At 39.9% G+C, this 26468-nt stretch overlaps 1 protein-coding gene across 1 annotated transcript in view; it reads left to right on the plus strand.

Annotated features, from left to right (window-relative positions):
* NEB (nebulin) overlaps positions 1–26468 on the plus strand; it is a 202298-nt gene that overhangs the window by 151226 nt on the left and 24604 nt on the right. The window contains exons 106-131 of the mRNA XM_049615651.1: positions 658–762; positions 1394–1498; positions 1764–1868; positions 4435–4539; positions 4699–4803; positions 5421–5525; positions 6543–6647; positions 7957–8061; positions 10473–10577; positions 10957–11064; positions 13095–13199; positions 14845–14949; positions 15349–15453; positions 16120–16224; positions 16314–16424; positions 17186–17296; positions 17540–17641; positions 17751–17855; positions 18507–18617; positions 19360–19464; positions 20003–20107; positions 21494–21598; positions 22840–22950; positions 23375–23485; positions 24575–24688; positions 25431–25535. Of these exons, the coding sequence (XP_049471608.1) occupies positions 658–762; positions 1394–1498; positions 1764–1868; positions 4435–4539; positions 4699–4803; positions 5421–5525; positions 6543–6647; positions 7957–8061; positions 10473–10577; positions 10957–11064; positions 13095–13199; positions 14845–14949; positions 15349–15453; positions 16120–16224; positions 16314–16424; positions 17186–17296; positions 17540–17641; positions 17751–17855; positions 18507–18617; positions 19360–19464; positions 20003–20107; positions 21494–21598; positions 22840–22950; positions 23375–23485; positions 24575–24688; positions 25431–25535 (2769 nt within the window). The remainder of the gene's footprint in view (positions 1–657; positions 763–1393; positions 1499–1763; positions 1869–4434; positions 4540–4698; positions 4804–5420; positions 5526–6542; positions 6648–7956; positions 8062–10472; positions 10578–10956; positions 11065–13094; positions 13200–14844; positions 14950–15348; positions 15454–16119; positions 16225–16313; positions 16425–17185; positions 17297–17539; positions 17642–17750; positions 17856–18506; positions 18618–19359; positions 19465–20002; positions 20108–21493; positions 21599–22839; positions 22951–23374; positions 23486–24574; positions 24689–25430; positions 25536–26468) is intronic.

Raw genomic sequence — 26468 nt, forward strand, 5'->3', positions numbered from 1 at the left:
TTGAAAGATAGGAGGCCACTTAGAATGCTGGAGGCAGAAAAGAGCACTTTTGGGAATGAAACTGCTGAGCAGTTTTAGTTGCTACAGAGAACTGTCTGTATTTGGCAGTCGTAAAGTTTTTGGTAGACCTAATAAGAATGACTTCATTGGTGTGTTTGGGTGCAAGCCAAACTGTTGCCTTGAGAAATTAATCAAAAGAGAGAAAAAGAAGAAATACATAGTATTTCTTGGCTGTGAAAGGCAGAAACAAGGTCATCAGTAGAGATTGGAAAAGGCTTAGTGAAAGGGAAGGGACTGGAATTTGTTAGCAGATGAAGGGGGAGGGCTGGAGAAACAGGAAGGTTGAAGGTGTAGAGGGGAAGGGTATAATTAATTGCTAGCACAGGCTTCTAGAACGGAACAGGCGAGCATAGGACCAAGAACACAGTAGGAGGCTTGAATCTTGAGCAGGTTGTAGAATGTCTTATTTTGATACGAGGGAAAAAGAAAAGGAGGGCTAGGGAGGTAAGTAAATTATTGGTTTATTGGGCAGAAACTGAGATTGTTGCAGTGGGGCAGGCCCTGATTTCTTTATGAAGTAGGTAGTAAAGGCATCTCTCAGCAGAGAACATAATGTGTCAATGAAGCAGAAATAACGGTAATGACTTTTATGTCCAGCTGGTGTACAGAGCTGCAGGCAAAAAGCAGAAGTCCATCTTCACCTCAGTTCCTGATACGCCTGATCTTTTAAGAGCCAAGCGAGGACAGAAGCTTCAGAGTCAGGTAAGATTCATAAACCTACAGCGCTGGCAGCACGGGGGGGTGGTTATGTGTGGCTGACCACTCCAGGTCAGTGCAGCCCCTCACACTTGGTTGTCCTTGATAAAGCCTAATGGCCCTTAACTTCAAGAAGTAGTTTTCTTTTGGGCCATCATAACTGTGGTTGTGTTTTACATAAACAAGTAATCCCATGTCTACTTTTCTAAGTTCTATGCAACTTCTGTTATTGGATGAGTGATCTATGGACTAAACTGCTTGATTCATTCAGTAGGACCTATCTGATGTTCATGACAAATGAAACCACAGTGTATGCATTCAGATGAAAATGGGGAAAGAATGTGTTGAGGGCTTTGCCAGAACCTTCTCATTCTCCCCTTGGCATTCTTTATCACGGGGATTTAGATTGGGCCACACCCAACAGTAAGGGTATTAGGTAACTAGCATGTTGTACACGTATTTCCAAATGTGAAACACAGAAATAAAAGAACAGAAATACATATGATAAATAAAAAACCAGGACAACAATAGGTAGACATGGCCCTCCCATTTAGTGGGTAGAAATGAGTGAAAATAACTGGATACTAAATAATGAATGTTTTATCTCTATCACATCTGATCCCTATTCTCTGATTAGTATCTGTATGTTGAACTTGCCACCAAAGAAAGACCCCATCACCATGCTGGAAACCAGACCAAATCCTTGAAGCACGCTAAAGACGTAAAGGACTTGGTCAGTGAGGTAAGTTGGGAATTTGGCACCAAAGTGCACTGGGTTAAAGAAAAAAAAAAAAAGTATTCCCTTAAAACCTTCACTTGCTGCCTCTGATCAGAGAGCACACTTCTATAATCGTGCTCAGCAGCATTAAAACATGGAAGGTAAGCTATTCTCTTACTGAGCCTGATACAGCATGTTTCTAGGCTGGATCTGTGATGTGGTTATGAACTGGGAAGGATAAAAACACTTGAACTTACATTTGTCTCTTTTTTCCATCTTTATGTCTTAGAACAAGTACAAGATTCAATATGAAAAGATGAAGGACAAGTACACCCCCGTTCCAGATACGCCAATCCTCATCAGAGCCAAGAAGGCCTATTGGAATGCCAGTGATGTATGCATCCCTTTCTTCTTTTATGACAGGGACAGCCCAGGTCATCATACCTAAGAAACAGAAGATATTACAGTCATCCATACTTCAAAGACCTGGCCCACAACATGGGTCATGAGAACAACAACACTGAAACCACAAAAGGGCATAACTAGTATCAGTCAGGCACAGTACTTAAGAATAATGCTGAGAGATGCTAAAAGCCCGTTGTTCTTCTCCTTGCCCTTCTGGACAAAACTATGACCTTTTCTAATAATTCTCTGGTAGCATTTTCAGGGATATTTGACAACTAATTGTTACTTGTCCATAGCGTCATGGTCTTGGAATCAGCCAAACATGGTGTCAAATCCTGTTGCTGTCACTTGCCCGCTGTATGACTCTGTTATTTACTTAGTTTCTCTGAGACTCTGTTTTCTTATATGTGAAATGAGGATAATTAGACAAAACAAGATAATGTACATAATATTCCTGGTGCAGTGCTGGGCTCTTAGTTGACACTCAGAAAACGTTTGTTCCCTTTCTTCTCTTGACCACCTAAGTCATGAGAATGACACATTCATTAGAATTAGGACAGATTTTCATTTCCCATGCCACATGATCAAGGACGTGACTAGCTTTTAATGGTAATGGGATTACCTGTTAATAAAGATAGGAAATTAATCAGCTCAACGTAGGTAACCAGTTCTTATCAGTTTTGTATCTCAGAGCCCATCTGCAAATGCATTGCACCCATTACCAGAACCAGAATCCTGGAGGATTGGGCATATTGGGACATAAACTCAGGCAAAATCTCAAGCAACCCTATAAGCCCTCAATTTAAGAATATTGCTCTAGGGGCGCCTGGGTGGCTCAGTCGGTTAAGCAGCCGACTTCACCTCAGGTCATGATCTCGCGGTCCATGAGTTCGAGCCCCGCGTCAGGCTCTGTGCTGACAGCTCAGAGCCTGGAGCCTGTTTCAGGTTCTGTGTCTCCCTCTCTCTGACCCTCCCCCGTTCATGCTCTGTCTCTCTCTGTCTCAAAAATAAACGTTAAAAAAAAATTAAAAAAAAAAAAAGAATATTGCTCTAGGATTTCAAGGCATCTTAAAGTCATTACAGTGATCTCTAAACAGAAATGTGAAAGGATACAGCAAATTGAAACAATATCTCAGTTCGTTTAGAGCTGAAAGGAGTTTGCTAACTGGACTAGCCCCTTGGCTCCTGACCCTTTGGGATACCTCAGGTCCCACCCCTGGTGTACAGTTGCACAAGATCCAATGGCCCGATAAATGGACTGAGCATCTAATGCCAGCATCTCCTAAAACATCCAAAGTAATTAGCATGCTCTTCACTAAAGGTAAAATGCCCATAGAAGTGGTCTAGGTGTTGCTCAGCCCTGCAGCGTACCAACATACCAAGGCACTGGTTTTACACTCTAGGGGTCCAGGGGCAGAACATTTTGCTTAAAATATAAGCTAAGAAAGTCATATACTACCCTCAAAATCTATCCCCTAGGGTATTTTTAGTCATCTTGTGACATCCTCATCTTTATCACTTCAATGTTAGCTGTTGAATATGAATTTGAACAAGCCTACTCTACATCACCACTCTCTGGGAGTGGTCGCACAGTGAAATTGGCCCCCGGGGCTCATTATGCCCCAAATGGACAGCCCACCCCTAGAACTTTCTCATACCAATGCTGATAACTCTAACCTTTAAGACAGTCCAGTGTAACCAGGGTTGTATCTGGCATTGAGTTTGGCTTATGTATAGGTGGCTGTCCCCGCAAGTAGAGCTAAGCAATTTTATAAGATCTGAAAACTAAAGTTACCATGTCAGGAGAAAAGTCATCTTCAATTACGTATTTGCTCAGCTACCCCAAAAGAAAACACTTACTTGAGATTGAAAACAGACTACTCAGAGAAGTACCCATCTTGTGTAAATGGGATGAATCTTGTGTGATATTCTTAGGTTTAAGTCAAGAGATGTTGACAGATCAAGATTATAATATAGCACAAAGATCAAGGTTATACCACAAAGATCAAGATTATAAAATAAAATTTTAAGACTGCCTCATGGAGAAGGCATTTTAATACTAAGAGAAACTAAATCTTTCTCCTCTTTCCACGTACATTAGTAAGTCTTGGGCTCAACAAGGCTGTTTTCTTTTTTCCTCCTCCAAATTAGCTTTTTGTTTGTTTCAGATTTAAATAAACTTCTTAAGTAGTTTTAGATTTACAGAAAAGTTGCAGTGATAGTACAGAGAGTTCCCATATACCCTACATCCATTTTCCTCCCTTGTTAATTAATGCCTTACATTACCATTGTACATTTGTCACAACCAATGAATTCATATTGATATGTTATCATTAACTAAACTCTATATTCAGGTTTCACAATTTTTTTTCCCAATGTCTTTTTTCTCTTCCAGGATGTGAAAATGAGCTTTTTAATCTCTCCTAAATTTATTCAAGAGAGAAGACTCAAGAGAGTTCAAGCTGAAAAGAACTCAATTATTTAATTTAGTAGTTTTTTTTGTTTGTTTGTTTGTTTGTTTGTTTTTACAATCTGTGTGCTTTTTCTCTTTCCAGCTACGCTACAAAGAAACATTTCAAAAGACCAAAGGAAAATACCACACTGTGAAGGATGCTCTGGACATTGTTTATCATCGCAAAGTCACAGATGACATTAGTAAAGTATGTCCCTACTATTTCTACTTGTGTTGGGCTTAGTAATCTACCACCTTTTTTTTTTTTTAAGTATTCTTCCTTTCCTAAAACTCTCTAGAGAAAAATAGACTTTTTTACATTAAAGTTGGGTAAGACTTTATAGCTGTCTTCGTGCTTTTACCATAGGTGAAATACAAGGAGAACTACATGAGTCAGTTGGGGATCTGGAGGTCCATTCCTGATCGCCCAGAGCATTTCCACCATCGGGCAGTTACTGATGCAGTCAGTGATGTGAGTTTTAAAATCTTCTGTTTTTACATATAAATTCATATTCCCGTGTGACTTATAAAATTAAACACTGAATAAAAATTGAACACTTGGCTAGATTTTAGATCTTCTATATGGATGTTTAAATCCTAAAACTCCTTGCTAAATAACTGAACTTTAACTTAGGAGAGAGAAATCTATATTCAAATTTATAAACCTACCTGCATAATATCATATTACATGACTGGAAGTGATATGCTTCATTTAAGAAATAGCGTATTTTTGATCTTTTGATGAACAACTTCATGAATCAATGAAGACACATAACAATGCTCATCTGGAAATAAATTTCAGCTCTCTCTCTGAAAATACAGCTGCTGAGGTAATATACTTTCTAGGAAAATATGCCCATTTAATTTGAACCACTTTAATTAGTATTAAAAAATAAAATCTCCATGTAGAACAGTACACCATAAAATGAGCAAAAATCAGTATTAGTAGAAACTTCTGTTAAATAATTGCCTTAATCCTTGAATATACGTCAGCAGTCAGAGCTGCTATTTGGCCTACCTGTATTGACCGTAACCTACTACTGTTTGGAGACGGGTTCGTAAAATTCTTTGATGATGTTCTTCTCCCAGGTAAAATATAAAGAAGATCTGACCTGGCTTAAGGGCATTGGTTGCTATGCCTATGATACCCCTGACTTCACTCTGGCTGAAAAGAACAAGACTCTCTATAGCAAGGTATGTCTACTCAAGTATAAGAGCCACCTGCATGTAACATATTCCAGTGCCCACAGAGAGAATTAATACCGAAGAAACAACTTTTCATATGTCCATCCCTGTTCTGTTTCTAGACCCTATAGCTAGAGTGCATACTGAATTGTTCACTCTGCTTAGGAAGTTTCTTCGTACTGACTTCACTGACTGTAGTTGCCATTTATTTGTATCATTTATTTGAATTTGATAAAAAGTCATCTCAGTATAACTCCTCATGGCTCTTTCAGAATTCCGTCCCTATTACTGTGTCTCTGAGTGACTTACCTTGTTAGAGTTGATATGTTAGCAAATATAAAGTGGGGTTATTTTAATCCACAAATCTGATGTGTGACTTAAAGCAAATAACTTGGTTTTTCTGTCCTCATTTTCCTATTTACAAAATAAAGCAGTTGGACTAGCTTCCTCTGAATTCTAAAATAGGAGTCAACAAATTTTTCTGAAAAGTGCCAGATAGTAAATATTTTAGATGTTGTGGACCATGTTCTGTCACATAGTCTTTGTTATAATTCCCTAAAATTATTTTAAAAAAATATTTTTAGTTCATGGGGTCATTTTAAAACAGATGGTGATTTAGATGTTAGCTCACCTCTGCTTTAAAGTATTATGATTATCTGATTAATTACTGGAAAATCATTTCAAATTAATGGATTAAAAATGCCCTCAAGTTCACCTGGAGTAAAACAAAATAAAATAATAATCAGTATAATATATAGAAACAAAGAAGAAACTAATTTGTATTTTTGCCTAGAATGGAAGATGGGTTTGACATCCATTCAATAAAGTATGTCTTGTGGGGCTAGTGTTTAGGGTTTCCATGTGGGTATACTTTTCATTGCCTTAGGAGACAAAGTAAGTGTTCAGTAACTGCTTGTTAGCCTCCACTGAATAAATTGTCTCAGTTGTATGATAAAATAAATGACACGTCTTGTTCTTAAGGTAATCACAGCCTGCTATCAAGTAACCATGTTCTGTTTTCTCTAGTATAAGTATAAAGAGGTATTTGAAAGGACAAAGTCAGATTTCAAGTATGAAGCAGATTGTCCAATCAATAAGCATTTCAAGTATGCGACTCAATTGATGAATGAGGTATGTATGACATTATCTAGTTCAACCTATTCTGTTCCCTTAAGAAGTCTATAGAGTTATTTGATTGAAGCCCAATACATAAAATGACAGGAAAGTCAATTTAAATATTGATTCAAGATAAAGATTTGGGCTCTTATAATGTCACCATCTGATGGGCTCTGCCAAAAGCAGAGGGAAGAAACTGTCCAGTAAATAAAACAAGTGAAGGGACTGTCCAGAGTGGTGTAAGGGTCCCACAGCCATCATTGCCTCTGTTCACACTAGCATAGGGCAGCACAGCCCTTTAGGTGACAAGAGGAAGGAGGTCAAGGATTTTGTTGACTAACAGCTGAACTCCTTTAAAAATGATATTGTGGAGTGTTGGGAGACCCAGAAGCTCAAGGTTCATTTGGAGTCCCTTACCAAGGCACAGAAATGGCAGTGGTTGAAATAACTACCCCTAAAGGGATAGTTGTGATTCATGCATTCAAATGTAGTGCCATTTGTTACTCATATTGGTGCAGAGAAGTATCCATTTGCACCCAAATCTTTTCTGGAACTGTTGTAGCAATAATTTAAATTTAGCTTAAAATGGCCAAAAATGAGCAAGCTATGGATTAACTTATGTTTGGATGGCTTTATATTTAATTTCCTATCTTTGGATTTTCCATGGATTTATGTAAATTAAAAAACAATTTTAGAAAATTAGTAAAATGTATCTAACAATGAAAATGTAGCCAATAGTATATTTATTTCAATATATGAATCTTGTGTTGTTTCTGTTATTTTTAAACTTGATATCGTTTATTTTCAGTAGATTTCCAGGCAAGATGACTGAAGAATTACTGCAATAGCTTCCTAGGAAGACAGTATTGATATATTTTCTTTCTGTTTTCATAATTTGCAAAAGATTTCCAGGGTCTCTTTTATAATCAAATTCACTACCATTAGAAGACTGGTAGAATTTGCCCATGAATATGCTTTTTTGATTCTCACAGCCTTAGATAGTAAACCTGTAGTTCATCAGTGCCTTACTTAAGATGCCACAAAACCTAACATTGCTAATGGCATCATATTTAAAGATGGGAGATGTTTACGCACAAGGTAGTCCAATTTTGGTGTCATCAGTCATATCTATCCCAAGCCCCAGCCTTCTCTAGGTGATCTTCACTTGACTCTCTTTGCCTCCATGTTGTTACTACCCTGGATGCCTTAGGAGCCCACCTCTAGAAATGACCTATTTCTGGTTCTCTGGAGTGTTTATCTGGGGACATTTCTGTGTAGCCTTGAAGTTGTACTCTTGCTATAATTTGATATGATGTTTGAGCAGAAAAAATACAGAGCTGATTATGAGCAGCGGAAAGATAAATACCACCTGGTAGTCGATGAGCCTAGACATCTGCTGGCTAAGATCGCAGGCGACCAGATAAGTCAGGTACTGTGATGGGGCTGGCTGGACAGCCCAGGCAGGACTGTGCTCCAGATTTCTCATGAGATGTCGTTCCGTCTGCTGCAAGGATGTCATAGGTTCTGCCTATGATATTGGGATGTTCTGTTTCAAATATCTGTCTAGCCACCCAAAGAGCCCATGAGCTGTTTGAGTGTGCCAGTCCATGCTCTGTGTCCTCACATATGCTGTGGTGAAGATAAAAAGAAAAGCTGGGGCCCCTCACCTTTATTTTTCTGGAGGGTCTAATTGTAAGCTGCAAATTGAGTTGCAAAAGCAAAAACAAAGACAAAAATTCACGGAAGGAAACATCGTCGTGGAGTTTTCTACTCCAACGATGTCTTCTTTTCCTGTAAGGCAATGCTAGCGGAATGAGCTATCTTACCTCCCATTCACAAGGACTGTGGATGCTCAACTGCGAGTATTGCAGTCGTTCTACTTGGCAGTATAATGGGTTTAGTGTCTTCACCCACATGTATATTTGAGTACATAAAGTGTGCGTGCCTACATCTCTTCACTCAGAAGTGATTGGGATATAGAGCCATGTTCTTTTCTGTCTTCATAAGTCTCTTCTGTGCTTCACTGCTCTTTGCATGAACAGAGAAAATATAAATCTAGTGCCAAGATGCTTCTGAAACAAGGATGTAATGAAATTCTGCGTCCAGATATGTTGACTGCCCTCTACAACACACTCATGTGGAGCCAGGTAACGTTTGATAATGATGTGAAGAAGAGATTGAGAGGCCTTGAAGGCGTTCACTTTTACCCTTCCCTTGATTGCCTTCCCCGGCTCCCTGCCCAAACTGGTTTCGTGTGATTACGCTGCATAAATATTCACTCTTTATAAATGAACTCTGGCTTGGCCAAGAGTGATGATGCAGCAGTCATCATCTGTACATCATCTAGTAACTCCTAGTAAGATTAACCGAGACTTTTTTAAATTTTATTTCTAAATTGGTATAACTTTAATTTCAATTTTTTTAATATTTTCCCCAAGAAATGGGTTCCTGGGGCGCCTGGGTGGCTCAGTCGGTTAAGCGTCTGACTTCAGCTCAGGTCACGATCTCGCAGTCTGTGAGTTCGAGCCCCGCGTCGGGCTCTGTGCTAACAGCTCAGAGCCTGGAGCCTGCTTCCGATTCTGTGTCTCCCTCTCTCTCTGACCCTCCCCCGTTCATGCTCTGTCTCTCTCTCTTTCAAAAATAAATAAACTTTAAAAAAAATTAAAAAAAAAAAAGAAATGGGTTCCTTATGGATTAAGGAGATTAAGTAGATTCAATGGCTTCTAAAATATATGAATAATATTTTCATCATCTAATACCTGTTGTTCAGTGATCACTACAACTGTACCATTTGGGAGGAATGAAGACCGCAGGGCAGCTCTCTGAATCTTGCACACGTTTATGGCCTCTCGTTTGATGCTGATTTGCTAGGTTATTTCCAACATATCTGTCCTCACACACACACACGTGTTAGTGATGTTTCTGGTGACATTGCCTTCCCACAAGGTCAGTTGAAGCTCACATCACCACTTTTCCATCACATGCTGAGAGGTACATTTGAAGCAGCAAAACAAAAGACAAAAAACAAAAAACAGTGATAATTTTGCTTAACTACCAGATATAATGTTAGTAAAATGCCATTGTTCCCCCCAAAAAACACAATTTTTAATCAGTCTTTTGTATTAGAAACTCATTTTATCACTTATGTTTGACACCAAATCAATACGTGAAATGAAGGGGATGAGGTCTACATAGAAAATCCGGTTTGCCTGAACCTTTTCCTGTGTCCTGCCTGATGTGATCAGCAGATAGTTGTGCATGAAATTATGTTGTGCTTTCTGTATCTGTAACTGCTTTAAACAGCTTATGTGCATGAAAACAACCCGTGACTTGGAAATTACGAAAGTGAGTGTCTTCTTAAAAATGATAAGTACTTTATACCATGTATACTCCTTTTTTATTTGATATCTGTTTCATCTTTGATATGGATACATGCCTTAAGACATTATACATATTTGATGCAGCGTATTGTAAGTAATCATTACCTGTCAGAGTCCAGAGAACAAGGGTCCAGTCCTGGACCTGAGATTCACTCTGTATGTGTCCCTTAGTTCAGTCTTTTAACCTCTCTGGGCCTGAGTTTCCACATGTATGCAAATATAGAAAATGTCACTTATTATTTGCTACTCTATTACACTGTCACTATCAAATATGGACTTACATTAAACATTTCTGTTAGGATTAAGAGAGAAAGTATGACACCATGCCCCACATTCCCCACATCTGTGACTTATGTATTAATCCTACGATTTGCTGTGGGACTCTCTCAAGAAGAAAATTAGATCGTTAAAGCCCTTGATTCTACTTCAAGTTAACTTGTTCTTCTCTTCTACAACTTAGATCAAGTACAGGAAAGACTATGAAAAATCAAAGGACAAATTTACCTCAGTTGTGGATACTCCAGAACACCTGCGTACTACCAAAGTCAACAAACAAATTAGTGATGTAAGTGCAAGAAACACTGAATGGATTCTCAAAGTCAGGGAGCATTTGCAAATACGGAGAGACATTTTTGATTGTCACAACATCTGGAAGATTCTACTGCCATTTAGTGGGAGGGAGACGGGGATGTTAAATGTCCTGGTATGCTTACAACTCTTCTTTTGTAATAAAGAATTATTTCAACTAAATCGGCAGACACACCGTTTTAGAGGCAGTGGAGCTTTTGCAGAAAGCATGAAATTACCTGTTGAGTTTATAGAATTGTCTTTCCTTTATGTACACTAAAAAAATCCAAAAAAAATTGTGTCTATGTTTTATATTACATTGTATTATAAATTGAGATGTACCATATTGTCTCCTTCTGCTTTCATTTCTCCTTCAGATACTTTATAAATTGGAATACAACAAGGCCAAACCCAGAGGCTACACCACAATCCACGACACACCCATGTTGCTGCATGTCAGAAAGGTCAAAGATGAAGTCAGTGATGTAAGTACAAGAATGGCTTTGCAGCACCTGTTATCTTGGGCTCTTGCTAACATGATATAATAAACCCTTTTCCAGTTATCTATTCCTGTGTAGCAATCATCCTAAAATTCAGTGGCTTGAAACAAGAATCATCTTTTTTTGCTCATGATTCTGTGAACTAATTGGGCACAGATGAGTGGACCCTCTCCATCATGTGCTGTTGGCAGGCAGCTGAAGCCCAGGTGGGCCAGGACATCTAGGATGGCTCACTCACATAGCTGGCAGCTGAGGATGGCTATGGGCTAAGAGCTGAACTGTTGCATAGACAGGAACCCTTGTATGTGTCCTTTCCATGTGGTTTGTACATGTCAAAGCACAGTAGAAGGGTTCCAAGAGCCTGGGATAGAAACTTCCAGACCAGGTAAGGGCTACTCTTAGAATTGACAGAGTCACTTTCACCATATTTTGCTAGGCAAGGTGCATATCCAGATTCAAGGGATGAAGAGATAAGTGCCACCTTGGATGAACAAATGGCAAGATCACATTGCAGAGAAGCATGGAGGGGGTGCCGGTAGGGGTTGTGGCATTGTTGAGGCCATTTTGAAAAACGCAGTGTGCCATAAACGCAGTGTGCTATTAATGTTCTGTAAGCTTTATCTTGACCCAGAAGAACAAGGTAACCATTAAATTCTAACACTCTGAATTTGAGGAGAAATTGTATTAATAAATTTTCAGATATGTAGCTAGATTCTGTGGTTGAAGGCTATCTCCCTTTTAGTTTAAAAAATAGATTAAAATTTTTAAAGAACTCCATGGCTATATGGGCACAAGAAAGAATAGTAAAGACAACTGTAGAATAGTTCATCCCTACCCCAAAACCTTGACTATGGCTGGTGCACAGGAATTCTTTGGTAGGTAAATAAATGTGTTCACACTGCTGACCCGGAGTTGCCGTGAAAAATGTTAATTACGTCCAGTGCACTGTTTATGAAGGCAGAAACGTATAGAACATTTTTAAAATGTTTTTTATGTGAAAATAAGTTTTGGCACTTCAAACATGAACATCACTGGTTCATAAACACCTATCAGATCCTCTGTGTGGAGCCGTCCATTCCCTCTAACTGTAGAAAAACGAAGCATTTCTGTATCCATTCCCTCAAACTTTCTGATTATAACAATAACCAGAGATATGAAAAATGTGGATTTTTCCCTAAAAATACTGATTTACTAGGTCTATGGCAAAGTGGCAGACGATCGTGATTTATATCACGAATCATATGATATAAGGGGCTTCCTTAGAACAGTTTGACTTCAGGCTGAACACTAAAACCCAAAGTCCTCTGCAACAAGTAGTGGGAAGACCCCGAGGGTGTCCCAGAGCCTGGATTTAAGAGGAGCAGAAGTGGGTGAAGCTAGAAACGCCAGGCCCAGGATGGGCAAGTACCTGTTGAGCCCACAGAGGCTAAGCTTTCCCGTTCTCTCTCTCCCATCCAAACCCACACACGCCCAACTTGCTAGATGTGGCTCTGGCAATTATGGTAGTGGACAGCACCCATCAGTTCCTTCGTTTTTCAAAACTGGTGCACAATCTTTGTCCTCAAGGGGTTCAACTTAGTGGAAGAATAGACTGGTAAGCACATAATTACAACACAATGAGGTAAAAGGCAGAAGTGTGGGGGCACAGAAGGAGGGCAAGACTAACAACATCTGGGTAAGCTAGTGGGGGGATTTTCTCTTCCATCAGCAGTTTTCAAGATGTGCTGAACTCAGGACTTTCTGATTTGGGGAAAGGAAAACACACATGGCCCTTTCAGCCAAGCTTAGGGGACATAAATCCTACAGTGACCCTGGTGAGCATACTCCATCTATTCTGGGGAGCTAGTTTTAAGACCTGAGACAGGAATGTGCATGGCTACATTCTTTCTTCACAACAGGTTATTCTGTCTTAAGAAGCATTATGTATTACAGTCGTGGTTTTAATTTTTTGTCATTTTTTTAAAATGCTTAGGTCACCAAAAAAATTAACATTGTCACTGTGTTTCCTCCCACAGCTGAAATACAAAGAAGTTTACCAAAGAAATAAGTCCAACTGCACCATTGTGCCAGATGCTGTTCATATCAAAGCAGCCAAGGATGCCTACAAGGTCAACACCAATGTAAGTTCCAGAAACTTCCCTAAGTCTAATGAGGGATTTATCAGCTTCTGCAGGACACATGACCTCCTTTTACATCTCTTCAGGTGACTGAGCTATAATGAGTCTGGATCAAGAGTTAGGCCCCAGCAGCGTGATTAATGATGCTGGAATCTAAATGCTGCCTTTGGTTGTCACAAAGGAGACGGGGAAGAGCACAGGTGGCCTAACCCTGTACGACAGATGGCATGCCCCTCAGCCTGTGTGCTAGGTGGCTGAAGAATAGGAGATTTTATTCTGAAATAAGTGTTTCAGCATCTTTCATTCCCTCCACCCTCTGTATCCTCCTCCTGCCTTGAATCCTAGAACCTGCTTCTTCTGGAAAGCACATGCACACCCACGCATGCGTGCGCACACACACACACACACACACACACACACACACGTGCACGCACACACACATTTCAATTACTTGAGGCTATCAGAGGTTGGCCTAGGCCTTTCTCCTTTTCAGATCTCCCTGCACGGACTCCTTACTTTTTTTGTGGTGGGACATCTTAAAGCCTCAACCACAGAAACATTTTTGTGCATTTAGAGGAGTATTGACTTTTAAAAGATATATAGATGGTTAAATAATGAAACTGTAATAACTCAATGAATGCCCACTAGTGCCAGAGGGAACATATATTTATCAGGGTCAGCGGACACCTTTAGGGGCTGGCTGTAGAAAAGGTATTGTAGGTGTCCCGAGGTTGGATTGAGCGATAGGTAGCAGGATGGGTGTGTGAAAAAGCAAATGCAGTAAAATGTACATTGTAGAATCCAGGCATGTATGGATGGGTGGGTATTCTCTCAGATTCTTGCAGCTCTGTTGTATATTTGAAAAGTTTCATAATAACATGGGGGGAAACCTCATAGAATAGCACCAAAAGCAACCCTGTCAAAAGCATGCAGATTTTATTATGTGCAAAAGGTACCTAGTTGACTAAAAAGAAAAAGAGTGAGGAAAGAAATGTGCCTGATAGTGAGGGCTCTTCCAAGGAAAAATTAAATTATGTAGCACCTGTACCTCAGATTTGGCCCCAGGCCACCAGCTGCCGAGCTCAGGTGAAAGTCTAGCAAGTGTGCAAGTGTCTCCAAAGCCAGTCTCTGCAGGTTCGAGTCCCAGCTTTGCCATTTACTAGCTGCCTCCCCTTGGGCAGGTTGTTTAGCCCTCTCCACGGTTCTTCAGCTGTCAATTTCATGCGGTTGTTATAAAGATTAAAATGAGTTCATAGTTATGAAGCACTTAGAAGAGTGCCTGGCATGAAATAAATACTATAAGTTTAATAATTAAAAAGACAATTAAGCCTGAGTTTAGCTAGAAATTAACGGCACTTGACTCTGAAGATGATAAAGCTGCACTGGCAGATAGATTTAGGATTATTTCACCTGGAGGCCTTTAAAATTTTTAGCCCCTATTTTGAGACCAAATGGTCCCACAAGATGACCTTTTAAATGGCTGACTAGTTGCATAAATTGTACAGAAATGTTAATTGGGGCTCTCTCTTGCATAAAGAACAGTGATAATGTTGTCTGTTGAAATGCAAGAGGAGTCCCTCTGTGCCACATGCGGTTATGAATTCAGTCCACTGACCAAAATGATTGATTTCCATCTTGTTATAAACAGCTGGACTACAAGAAACTGTATGAGGCCAACAAAGCCCACTGGAGGTGGACCCCTGACCGACCGGACTTCATCCAGGCAGCCAAGTCATCCCTGCAGCAGAGCGATGTGAGATGGGAGAGAGGGTTGGGCTCTATGACACGCCTGAGGCAGAAAAAATGAAAGACTACTCATAATAGCCACTGTTGCGGGTGTCAGCCTAGTTCACTTGAGATCCAGTAAGGATGGGGGGAGGGGCAGTGTGAGGGGTGGAAGGCAAGCACAGGAAGCAGAGCCGCTGCCGTGGAGCCTGGTCTCCTGCAGGTGGGGTTGGAAACTGGGGGTGAGCAGGCTGGGAGGGCTTGGTCCTGGCCACGGGGCTGGAGAGGGGGAGCCCAGCACGCAGTGAGGGGCCAGGAAGCCTCTGCCCCCATTCCAGCAGCAAGTCGTCATAGTGCCCTTCAAAGGAGGATCCCTTACAAATTTAATCAAATGCCCGCTTCTTCCTCTGCCTTTCTTCTGTTTCAGTTTGAATATAAGCTGGACCGAGAGTTCCTCAAGGGTTGCAAGCTCTCTGTCACTGATGATAAAGACATGGTCTTGGCCCTGAGGAATTCTATAATAGAAAGTGACGTAAGTATCCGGTGCCTTCCATGATGGCTCACCTCACTCGGGGCTGTCCTCTGTGGCACAGTCTCCAGCCACACCCAAGGAACGACAGAGAAGGCTGCTGGTGTAGGAGCTCAGGCGTGAGTCCTGAAATACGACCCTGCCCCTTGAACACCAGCCACATGGCAGAGTAGGGCCACAGCAGGGGGAAACCATTAAATCCAGGTGTTCATTCTTGTTTTATACTGCACCACGAGATAATTCACACAGCAAGAATTGGGAACTGAAGTTCTGGCTGGATTCTATGCAGAAACATTCATTTTTGTGTGATCATATTCTTCCTCTGCTGCTGTTTCCTCATCTGTAAAGGAGAAACAGTAATGCCTCCCAGGCTTCAGGGGGCAGATCACATGACATATTTGAAAGTCCTTTGAAGTAAGGCTAGGTGTATAAAGAAAGATTCATCATGAAATCCATTTTGATTGTTATTGAAGCCTCAACTTGCAAGAGAGAAAGAACATCTCTTTTGTACATTTTCCAAGATTTCCAAACATCGAATCTTTTATTGAGTTTAATGTTCATCCTGTGTCAGTGGTGCTGTTTTCCCAGCTCTGTCTAGTGATTTGGGGACTGAATAAATATATACAGGACACCCAGACTAACTAAAGAAATATTTTTTCACCCCTGTAGCTGAAATACAAAGAGAAACATGTCAAGGAAAGAGGAACCTGCCATGCTGTGCCTGACACTCCTCAGATCCTCCTGGCAAAGACTGTCAGCAATCTGGTGTCTGAGGTAATCCTCTAGCAACCATATGCTCTCCTTCCATCTTGGGCTAACGCCCCAAGCAGACACTCTAACAAGCTCTCTGTGGATTCCCTCAGAACAAGTACAAGGACCACGTCAAGAAGCACTTGGCCCAGGGCTCATACACAACACTGCCAGAGACCAGGGACACTATTCACGTCAAGGAAGTGACCAAGAATGTCAGTGATGTAAGTGACCAGCCCCACAACTCTTGGCACAGCAATACCACTTTACCGTAGAACCCAGGGAAATCCGGCACAAGCTGCCTTTTTGCTTACAAGGGCTTTCCTTTATGTCGCTTCACCCTTACCATCGATGCCCATTTGTGAATTTTCAATTCTGCTTCAAAGGAGGACTTGATATTTATTAGGTTTCCAATTATGGCAACTAGAGAAAATGTGGGTTTTGCCACAGGGCATGTTATCTGCAGGATAAGATGTTAGTAACCCAGCATTAGTAAAAATGCCGTATTAGTAAAAATGCTGTAAAAATTAGTATACCAGCATTAGTAAAAGGTGGAAGCATTGCTGATTAAGAGTGGCTTCTCCTGTCATTAAACTGCTCAACAATTTTATAGAAGTAAAATCACTACTTTGTATCTCCGTAATTTCTGCCCACTTTGTTCTTATCAGTGATGCTTTAATAATCATGGTATTATATATTTAGAGCCCTTTATGGTTCCATGTATTTTTCCCAGATAGAAATGGCAAATGAAAGAACTTAATTGGCTTGTAGTCAGTTCTCCAAAGATTGCTATGTGTTTCCAGTGTTGGGTTCCAGGACAGAAATGACCGGGAAGAGCTAGAATATGGATCAGAGATCCAGGTTCCACACTGAGGCCAAAATAGCAAGTCACAGATTTTCCTGGAGGTCTTCTCACAGTTCCTCAAGTAAATCAGTTCTGTTCCCAGACTCCTCTGCTCACATAAATAATTCTGTCTTTATTTAGACAAATTACAAAAAGAAGTTTGTCAAGGAGAAAGGGAAATCCAACTACTCCATCATGCTGGAGCCCCCAGAGGTGAAACATGCTATGGAAGTGGCCAAGAAGCAGAGTAATGTAAGTCCCCCTACCCCTCTATACTCTCAGGGGTTCTGTTGAGCCGGTGGATCCTAAATTGGAGCATATTGAGCTGTTTCCTGTGAGTGGTAGCCCTACTTTCTCTGTCTGGTAGTTTAAAAAATACAGTAGCTTAAAAAATTGGCTTGGTTTTACTAAAAAGTTTCCTTGTGCTTAATGAGGACTTTTTCAAAGGTAGCATATCTCCCAAGTGAGTAAACACTCTTTTTTCTCCAAACAAAGGTTGCTTACAAAAAAGATGCCAAGGAAAACCTGCATTACACCACAGTGGCCGATCGGCCGGACATCAAGAAGGCCACGCAGGCAGCCAAACAGGCCAGTGAGGTAAGGGTGTGGTTAAAATGTACCTGCTCCCCAGAGGTCACCGCCACCAAGTAGGACAAGGCACCCACCCCCTAGAATGTATTTCCCATCTTGGTTTTCTTTGATTCAGGTGGAGTACAGAGCCAAGCACCGTAAGGAAGGCAGCCATGGGTTAAGCATGCTTGGTCGCCCAGACATTGAAATGGCCAAGAAGGCAGCCAAGCTGAGCAGCCAGGTAATACAGATGGGCGAGTGGCAGCTCTCATGTGAAAAACCTGTGGGAGGAAGTTGTTCCCAGAATGAAAGTGCAATAGTAGCAACAAAAGAGATCCTCAGTCTTTGATAAAAGTGCTGAGCTTGGAAAAGTGGTATCATGAAGGCGTACCAAGGACCTTCTCTCTCCTTTCTGTCGAACATCTCAGGCCTTTCTCATTCCCCACTTTTCCACTTGTGGGTGTGTCTAGATGTTTGTGTGCTTAACTCTCTTCATGGAAGAGAAACATCGATTGTGAGGGCCTTACTGGCACCTCTCCTCAGGTAGTAAGATTACATCCCAAGGGTGGGATTCATACTTGGGTCAACTGTGGGAACTTAACAGGCACAAGTAATGACATTTGAACTTCTAGAACCCACCCGGATGCAGCCACCTTTATTCTTTCATTCAGCATCCGTATATTTCATGACTGGGCTAAGACCTAGGGGATGAACGGATGAACATAACTATTAGCTATGCTTTTCTTTACGCTTCCAAGTGTCCTATTCGGATAACAAGTTGTATGATCACTTTACATAGGACATGTTCTTTTGTATTTATATTTCGTCTGTTTCTTAGTTTTCAAAATAATTGATGTTCAGAAATAATTTGGAGTTTTGCACTTCCTGTTAGGTTAAATACCGAGAAAATTTCAACAAAGAGAAGGGCAAAACACCAAAATACAATCCAAAAGACAGCCAGCTCTACAAAGTCATGAAAGATGCTAACAATCTTGCAAGTGAGGTATGTGTGTGTGTTTTTTTAATTGTGGTAAAATATATAACATGAAATTTGCCATTTTAAATATTTTCAGATGTACAATTGAGGGACGCCTATCTGGCTCAGTCAGAAAAGCATATGACTCTTGGATCTCAGGGTCATGAGTTCAAGCCCCACGCTGGGTGTAGAGATTACTTAAATGAATACACACACACACACACACACACACACACACACACACGTAGGATGTATAATTGAGTCCATTGACTATATTCACAGTGTTGTCCACATACCACCGTTCTCTCCATCACCCCAAACAAATTCTACAACCATTAAGCAATAATTCTCCATTCCTCTCTCCCCCTAGGCCCCTGGTAATCTCTATAAATCTCTTTTCTGTCTCTATGAATTTGCCTATTAGAGAATTTTATATAAGTGGAATCGTACAATATTTGTCTTTTTTTGTCTGGCTTATGTCACTTACCATGTTTTCTAGGTTCCTCCATGACATAGCATTTGTCAGAACTGAAGTTCTTCCTATGACTAAATAATAATCCCCTTGTATGTATACACCACATTTTACTTCCCCATCTGTTGATGGACGCTTGAGTTGTTGCCACTGTTTAGCTACTGTAAACTAGGGGTGTTCTTTTCATCACCATCTCCAGCACTTGTTTCAGGATATGGGATATCGTAGCATGGCTTCCATTAGTACTGTTTTCCATTTCCTATTTATGTGATTTCTTTCTTTCCCCTGGACTTGCAGGTTAAATATAAGGCTGACCTGAAGAAACTTCACAAACCTGTGACTGATATGAAGGAATCTCTGATAATGAATCACGTGCTGAATACGAGTCAGCTTGCCAGTTCTGTAAGCTCAGCCATTTGCTACAGAAACAGCATGTTTCACCCATTTGTGGCTGAATTCCTTTGCTGAACTCACACACATCTTCTCTGCTCCTGAGATGCTAGCTTTAGAAAACTCTTCTGTTGTTTCAATGCATTCTTCCAAATTAAACATTATCCATTCTCCACTGACTGTAACATCTCTCAGAACATAAAAATGCTTTTATTCTTCAAGTATTTAAACTTTTATTTCCCAATTAACTAAGCCCTTCCCTCCTTCTAAGGACATGGAATTATGGTTTGGAATGATTTCTTTCACTTTTCACTTTTAAAACCTACTTTGAATAAGCCATATAACCAATGTATTTACCATCCTGTATTAACTGGCAGTACAGAATGTGGATCTTCCTCCTTTAAAAGGTTTTCGTAACCGCCCACTTACTGTTTGCTGGTTTTAATTTGGTCTTGATGCTGCTGCTGCGTAAATGTCTAACCTAAAGAGGAAAAACAGAAATGCTGAGCAGTTTTTCTCTCAATGTGCCTTTATGCCACCTTCCCCTCAGTACCAGTACAAGAAGAATTATGAGAAGAGTAAAGGCCACTACCACACAATACCAGATAATCTGGAGCAACTTCATCTAAAGGAGGCCACAGAATTACAGAGTATAGTAAGTCAATCAAGACCGCCTTCTGTCCTGATGCTCGTTCAGCCACAGTGTCAAAAATGTTCATGGATTCCCCCTCAGAATGGTAGTTACAGTTTTAATAACCATTGCTGGAGAAAACTGCCCAATGATATAAGGGGGCTTGGAATTTAGCGGCGTTTTGAAACAAAACTTTATGTTCTAAATAAGAGCATCGACATGTATTGGAGACACGGTGCCGGTGTATGCAATGTGTGTTATTCAGATTACTGACAGGGGCTGGAAGCATACGTATTATGTTACAAGGGGGACAGACCCCTCACACCAACCCCACTGTGCCCTCACAAGTCTGCACCCCCACTAAGGATGTAAGCCTTACAATGATGATAGAGAGCCTTAGGAGGATTTTGAGCAGAGAAGTGACCTGATCAGATATACCACCGAAATATCTGAGGGTATTTAAGAAATTGCAAAATTTGTAAAATAAAGTTTCTCAAAAGAAAGGACTCAGAGAAGGAGTTTGTTGTCACACGACTTCCTATATCACAAATTATTTAGGTTAGCATTATTTAGGTTTCTTGTTGGGCATTCACAAAGAGGGCTAAATTACTGGAAGTGTCTTCGTGTCATCTGGGAAGCAGCCCGCATCCCCAGCTTTCTATTTTGAGCAAGATTGCTGAGACTGAGCATTGCCATTAAGATGCTCTGTGAACAAGGGCCTCTGTCTCTCTGACTTTCAATTTCTGAATATCTATGGTCTGCCCCCACTCCTAATCACATGTAATGAGGATGAGAATATTGTATTTGTAAAATAGCTCAGAGGGGTCTTTTGTGAAGGTCAAATTTATTAAGTCATCCAACATGTAAAGTAGTTTTCATTTCTATATGAATTTATATTGACTGCATTGAATATGTGACCAGTTATGATCGACCCAGTTATTGACATATAAATAAAGTTGTGTGTGTTATCTATCAAATTAGGACCCCAGGTCTCTGATAAAAGTCCTTACAAAAGAAAATCTAGAGATATTTCTCAGAAATATGGTTAGATGCTATGGTTAAAATGTTCACATCTACACATACCAGATCTTGTCCAACCTTCATCTTATGGGTGGCTTTCCCCATGAGTTTCCTTCCTCAACATTTCTTCTCTCAGCTGATTCTTCTGCAGTGATTCTTTCATCTCCTTGGATTGAACATAAATCCTATTATGCCTTGCAGACAGTAATGGTATTTTCTCCCAGGCAATAACAAAAAGTACTAGATCTGAAACACTACAGGAACCTGTTTTGGGTGGCAATGAGGTGCCACTCAGGTGGACTAATGTATCAGTTACAAACTATCCCTAAACTGGCCTCTGTCTGTGAATTGATCAGAGGAGTTATATCTAATAAGGCTTTTCATCACTAGGTGAAATACAAAGAAAAGTATGAAAAGGAACGAGGAAAGCCCATGTTGGACTTTGAAACACCAACGTACATCACCGCCAAAGAGTCTCAACAGATGCAAAGTGGGGTAAGTTCTACAAAAACACACCACACAGCAAACATACATCAAGCTGTTAAAAACAAACTCTGCCCTCAAATGTGTCCAGCCTTCTGTTATCCAAAAGTTGTAGATGACGGAAATTTTACTGACATGTGGTCACTAAAATTTTTCCATCTCAGAAATCTTATGATTCGGTTATAACAAATATTCTGAATAGTAAACATTTATTGTATATGTTTTATTTCAACTCTCATTTCCATAGCCTTAGAGCATAGCAAACTACTCCTAACTCTGAAACAAATTATATTGAATGTAATATAAATTTTTCTTTGACAAATGAAGAGTTTCCCTCTGCACAGACCCACCATTGGCTTTGGATTGCTCTTGTCTTAATAGGAAACCCCAACCAAACAAAAGATTAGTAATCAAGATGTTTATCAAAACAGCAAAAGCCAAGATGCCATATTTCCTATTTTAGAAATGTAACCGGAAGCATCTAAAAAAATTGTTTTTTTTCCTTTTTAACCAATAGCAGAGAAGAATGGAATCTTATTTTGAATGTTAGGAAGTCTGTTTTCACTGGGAAACAGACTTATTTTGGATTGCATTTTACCTCTCCCCCCATGGGGCATATCTCCAACTATAAAGATAAATCGTTGTTAATAAAGTAGCATTTTACAGAGCTTTCTGGTATATAGAAGGCCAAATAATCAAAAGTTAAACATAGTTTCATATGATTAGTGAATGTGGGCAAAGGGTTTGTGGGAGTTCCTTGTACTAGTCTTGCACCTTTTCTGTAAATTTAAAATCCTATCAAAATTAAAAAGGCCAAATTTGCATTTGGTGCCCTCAGGCTCTTCTTCCTCTGCATTGTTATCTTCCCCTCACTTACTTCTAGTTCCAGAAGTAAAATCTGTTGTTGCCTGGGGAGAGATGACAATGGATTCAGAGTCTGATGGCGCTTGTGACCTTCTGCTGTCCTGCCCTATTGTGAAGCAGGGAGTGGGGCCGCCTGAGTCACAGCGTTTGACAAGTGAACAAGGAGCCCAACAGGGCTTTTCAATAGCTGAGTCTCTTTTGCTGTAGACAAAGAATTTCCAGAATAATCAGACTCATTTCAAACGTGTGACTGTTAGCAAAACTATGATCCAGTTAAAAGGCCATACATAGAAGGTCAATGTTATAATCTTTTTTTCTTCCTAGGTTTGAGAAATAAGTTGTGATAAAGATTCTTTTTTTAATTTGTGTTTCCTTCCTACTCACATTAGAAAGAATATAGGAAAGATTATGAAGAGTCCATTAAAGGCAGAAACCTGACGGGCCTGGAGGTCACGCCAGCTTTATTACATGTCAAATATGCAACCAAAATAGCCAGCGAGGTAGTGCCCACTTGGTCTTTTCTTTCCCTGTTGATCCCAATAATTGCACTAATGACACTCATCAATGTTCCTTCTAGCAAGTTCATCACTACCTAACTTTCGCGGGTTTCCAGTTGGGTTCACATGTGTTTGGTATTACCATCTAATCTATTACCCACGTTAATACTTCTCATTTTTTAATTGAATACCTAATAAAATATGCTTACCTTAGCATCCTGTTAATGTCTAGTTTCTTATCTGATATTTAGTATTAACCGATGAAGCTTATACCCTGCCTTTATGCATATCTTTAATCACTAAACTGTAACTATCTAAAATTGGAAGGGTATTTTTTCTTTTTTTCTTTTTTTTTTTTTGGCTCTTTATTTAAGAGGAACAATCCAGGTTTTCTTGTCAGTGATGTTGCTTTTATTTTGTGATATAGAAAGAATACAGGAAAGATCTAGAGGAAAGCATCCGTGGGAAGGGTCTCAGTGAAATGGAAGACACACCTGACATGCTAAGAGCAAAGAACGCCACTCAAATCCTCAATGAGGTAGGCCCACAGCCAACTGCATGCATATAATTAACAGAGCATCTTCTTCCTCCAAGCCAAGTTACGCTGAAAAAGGAAGAGAGAAAAAGAGAGTTTTGAATTTCAAATTCCATATCTAACATGGTTATTAACCATTAAATAAGTGATATCTCAATTTCTGATGAGTTGATATTATAAGTTTGTATCTAGTGGCTATCATAATCTATTTACCTATTTGATATATAAATGGATAGACAGATAGATCTATTTGATTTAACCACAATCCATTTGGTGAGCTGGTTTAAAAAAAATTTTTTTTAATGTTTATTTATTCCTGAGACACAGACAGAGCATGAGTGGGGGAGGGGCAGCGAGAGAGGGAGACACAGAATCAGAAGCAGGCTCCAGGCTCTGAGCTGTCAGCACAGAGCCTGACGCTGGGCTTGAACTCACAAACCGTGAGATCATGACCTGAGCTGAAGTCAGTTGCTCAACTGACTGAGCCACCCAGGCACCCACAGTGAGCTTGTTTAAATTAAAATACCATATTGGAGTGTTGGGCACCTAGGTTCAAAACTAGTTATGTAGCAGACCAAATTTAAAATTTTTTTTATACTTTGGTTGTCTTTTTATTTATTTAGTTTTGAGAGAGAGAGAGAGAGAGAGAGAGTGTGTGTGTGTGCAAGCGAGGGAGGGGTAAAGGGAGAGGGAAAGAGAGGGTCCCAAGCAGGCTCCATGCTCAGCACAGAGCCCAACATGGGGTTCGACCTCATGACTGAGATTATGACCTGAGCTGAAATCAAGAGTCCGATGCTTAACTGACTAAGCCCCCCAGGTGCCCCTGTACTTCGATTTTCTAAGTAGAGAATGCTAAAAGTGTCTAAAAGGAAGGCTTCCATGTTGATGTGAGTAGAATAGTTTCCTATTCTATTCCTGCTTCCTATTCTATTCCTATTCTGGGTTTCTGTGGTCACTATTGCCTCTGACCACATGGAATGGTGAAGGTGAACACTAGTAACAGAAATGGTATATTATGTGGATTTATTTTCATGCTATACATTTACTACCTAGTCGTGAAAGTTAGGTAACTGTTTTTTAATGCTACTACAGAAAGAATATAAGAGAGACTTGGAGCTGGAAGTCAAAGGAAGAGGTCTGAATGCCATGGCCAATGAAACTCCTGACTTCATGAGGGCCAGAAATGCTACTGATATTGCCAGTCAGGTCAGTGTCATTATTTCAGGTCAATATTGAAAAAAAAAAAAAAAAAGTTGTGATTACAACAACACATATTGTCCTTCTATTATCTGACTTGGTCAATAACAGTCATATGTATATAGTGGCATTTTTAAACATCTGCCTGGTGGAATCCATTCTAATATAAGAATCAGAAACCCTATGCCAGGCCTGCAAAGGGTTTGTCTGTCTTTCTGAGTCTATAACCACAGAAGACATTCAAAGCAAAGGGTAGAACTTGGGGAACTTGGAGCTAGGGCAGATTCTGACATCTTGGTTATATTTGTTCATCAATTCACCCCCCATTCAGCATGAAGAATTCCTTGTTTAGACTATTTTGGGAGTTCTTTCTTTTCCTCCTTTCAAGACCTAAATTTAAACGTAGTTTTTAGACATCTCACATTGTCTTTTGCTTATTTGTCCTGCTCCCAGCTCTTCTATATGTAAACAATCCATGCCTTACTATGTGTTGATCATCTTGCTCCTTTCCCATTACTTCTTACCTCCCCAGCCCCTGTGCCAAATTACATAGTAAGTCTTTCAATAGCTAGGACTCAACCTTTCTGACTCTCTCTTTCATACAAAGCTATAAACACAATAGGAAAAAAATATCGAATCTCAAATGAATGAATCCTTTTGGAAAAGAAATAATGACCACCTCGTAATCAAACAAAATCAACGAACATGTACATTGTAAACATTTACCCAATTTTGGGGTGCTCTGTTGCAGATTAAGTATAAGCAATCAGCAGAAATGGAAAAAGCCAATTTCACTTCTGTGGTTGATACTCCAGAGATCATTCATGCCCAGCAAGTCAAGAACCTTTCAAGCCAGGTAAGGACATTCATTGGAATATCACTCATAGACCCCAGGCGTGAGGAACAAAAAAGTCTTTCCATGAATACCTAAGCAGCCTCTTTCAAAACACAGTTTTGCCCAACAAAAGAGAAGTTGAGATTGCTGTATCCAAATTAAAATAGATTATGGGAGGGAACTTTAAGGTGCTGACAAACTCTTACATGGTACCACCCATGTTAATGAATCAGTATTTTAACAAGTAAAATCTCCTATAATGTGGATGTAAAATTTATGTGCAAATCTGGAAGAAACAAAGTAGACAGTCCCTATCTGGATTATCAGTCTCCTTAACCAGATTGAAATAGGTCATCAACACCAACCATGCAATCTAACCCCAATTCTTCCCATGAGAGATAACTATCTTCCCACAAACAGAAATGAAGGGAAGTAGAAGTTCTTTTATAGACCAGGATATACCCTCATTTGCTTTCATTTTCAGTGATATCAGGGATCTGCAATTTGTTTAAGAACCTACAAGGTAGAATTTTTGCTTGTCTTCTGAGCAGTGAGTTATAAAGCTGTGGTGACCTGACTAGGCTATGCATTATAAACACCTGAGAATATAATTTTCCTAGTCCCACCCTGGAATTTTAAAGCTACTAAGCCTGATGTAGGCCCTGGAAATCTGTTTTTATTTGTTTGTTTCTTTTCAGTCGTCACAGGTGATCTCTCAATGGCCAATTGCGTCAGGGAAATTATGGATTTAAATCCTATACTATCAACATATAATTTTATATCATAAAATTAGACATGAAAAATCGTTATCACTAGAGAATTGTTTATTTAAGAAATAGATATATTCAAATGGGAGAAATAAACCTTTTGTTTTGGGGATGGGTGGGGAATCATTTTATTAACAAAATTATATGGGCCCCAAACTACCATGTTGTGTTCATTGGGGGAGGTCAG

Source organism: Panthera uncia (assembly GCF_023721935.1).
Source record: "Panthera uncia isolate 11264 chromosome C1 unlocalized genomic scaffold, Puncia_PCG_1.0 HiC_scaffold_3, whole genome shotgun sequence".
Taxonomy (NCBI): domain Eukaryota; kingdom Metazoa; phylum Chordata; class Mammalia; order Carnivora; family Felidae; genus Panthera; species Panthera uncia.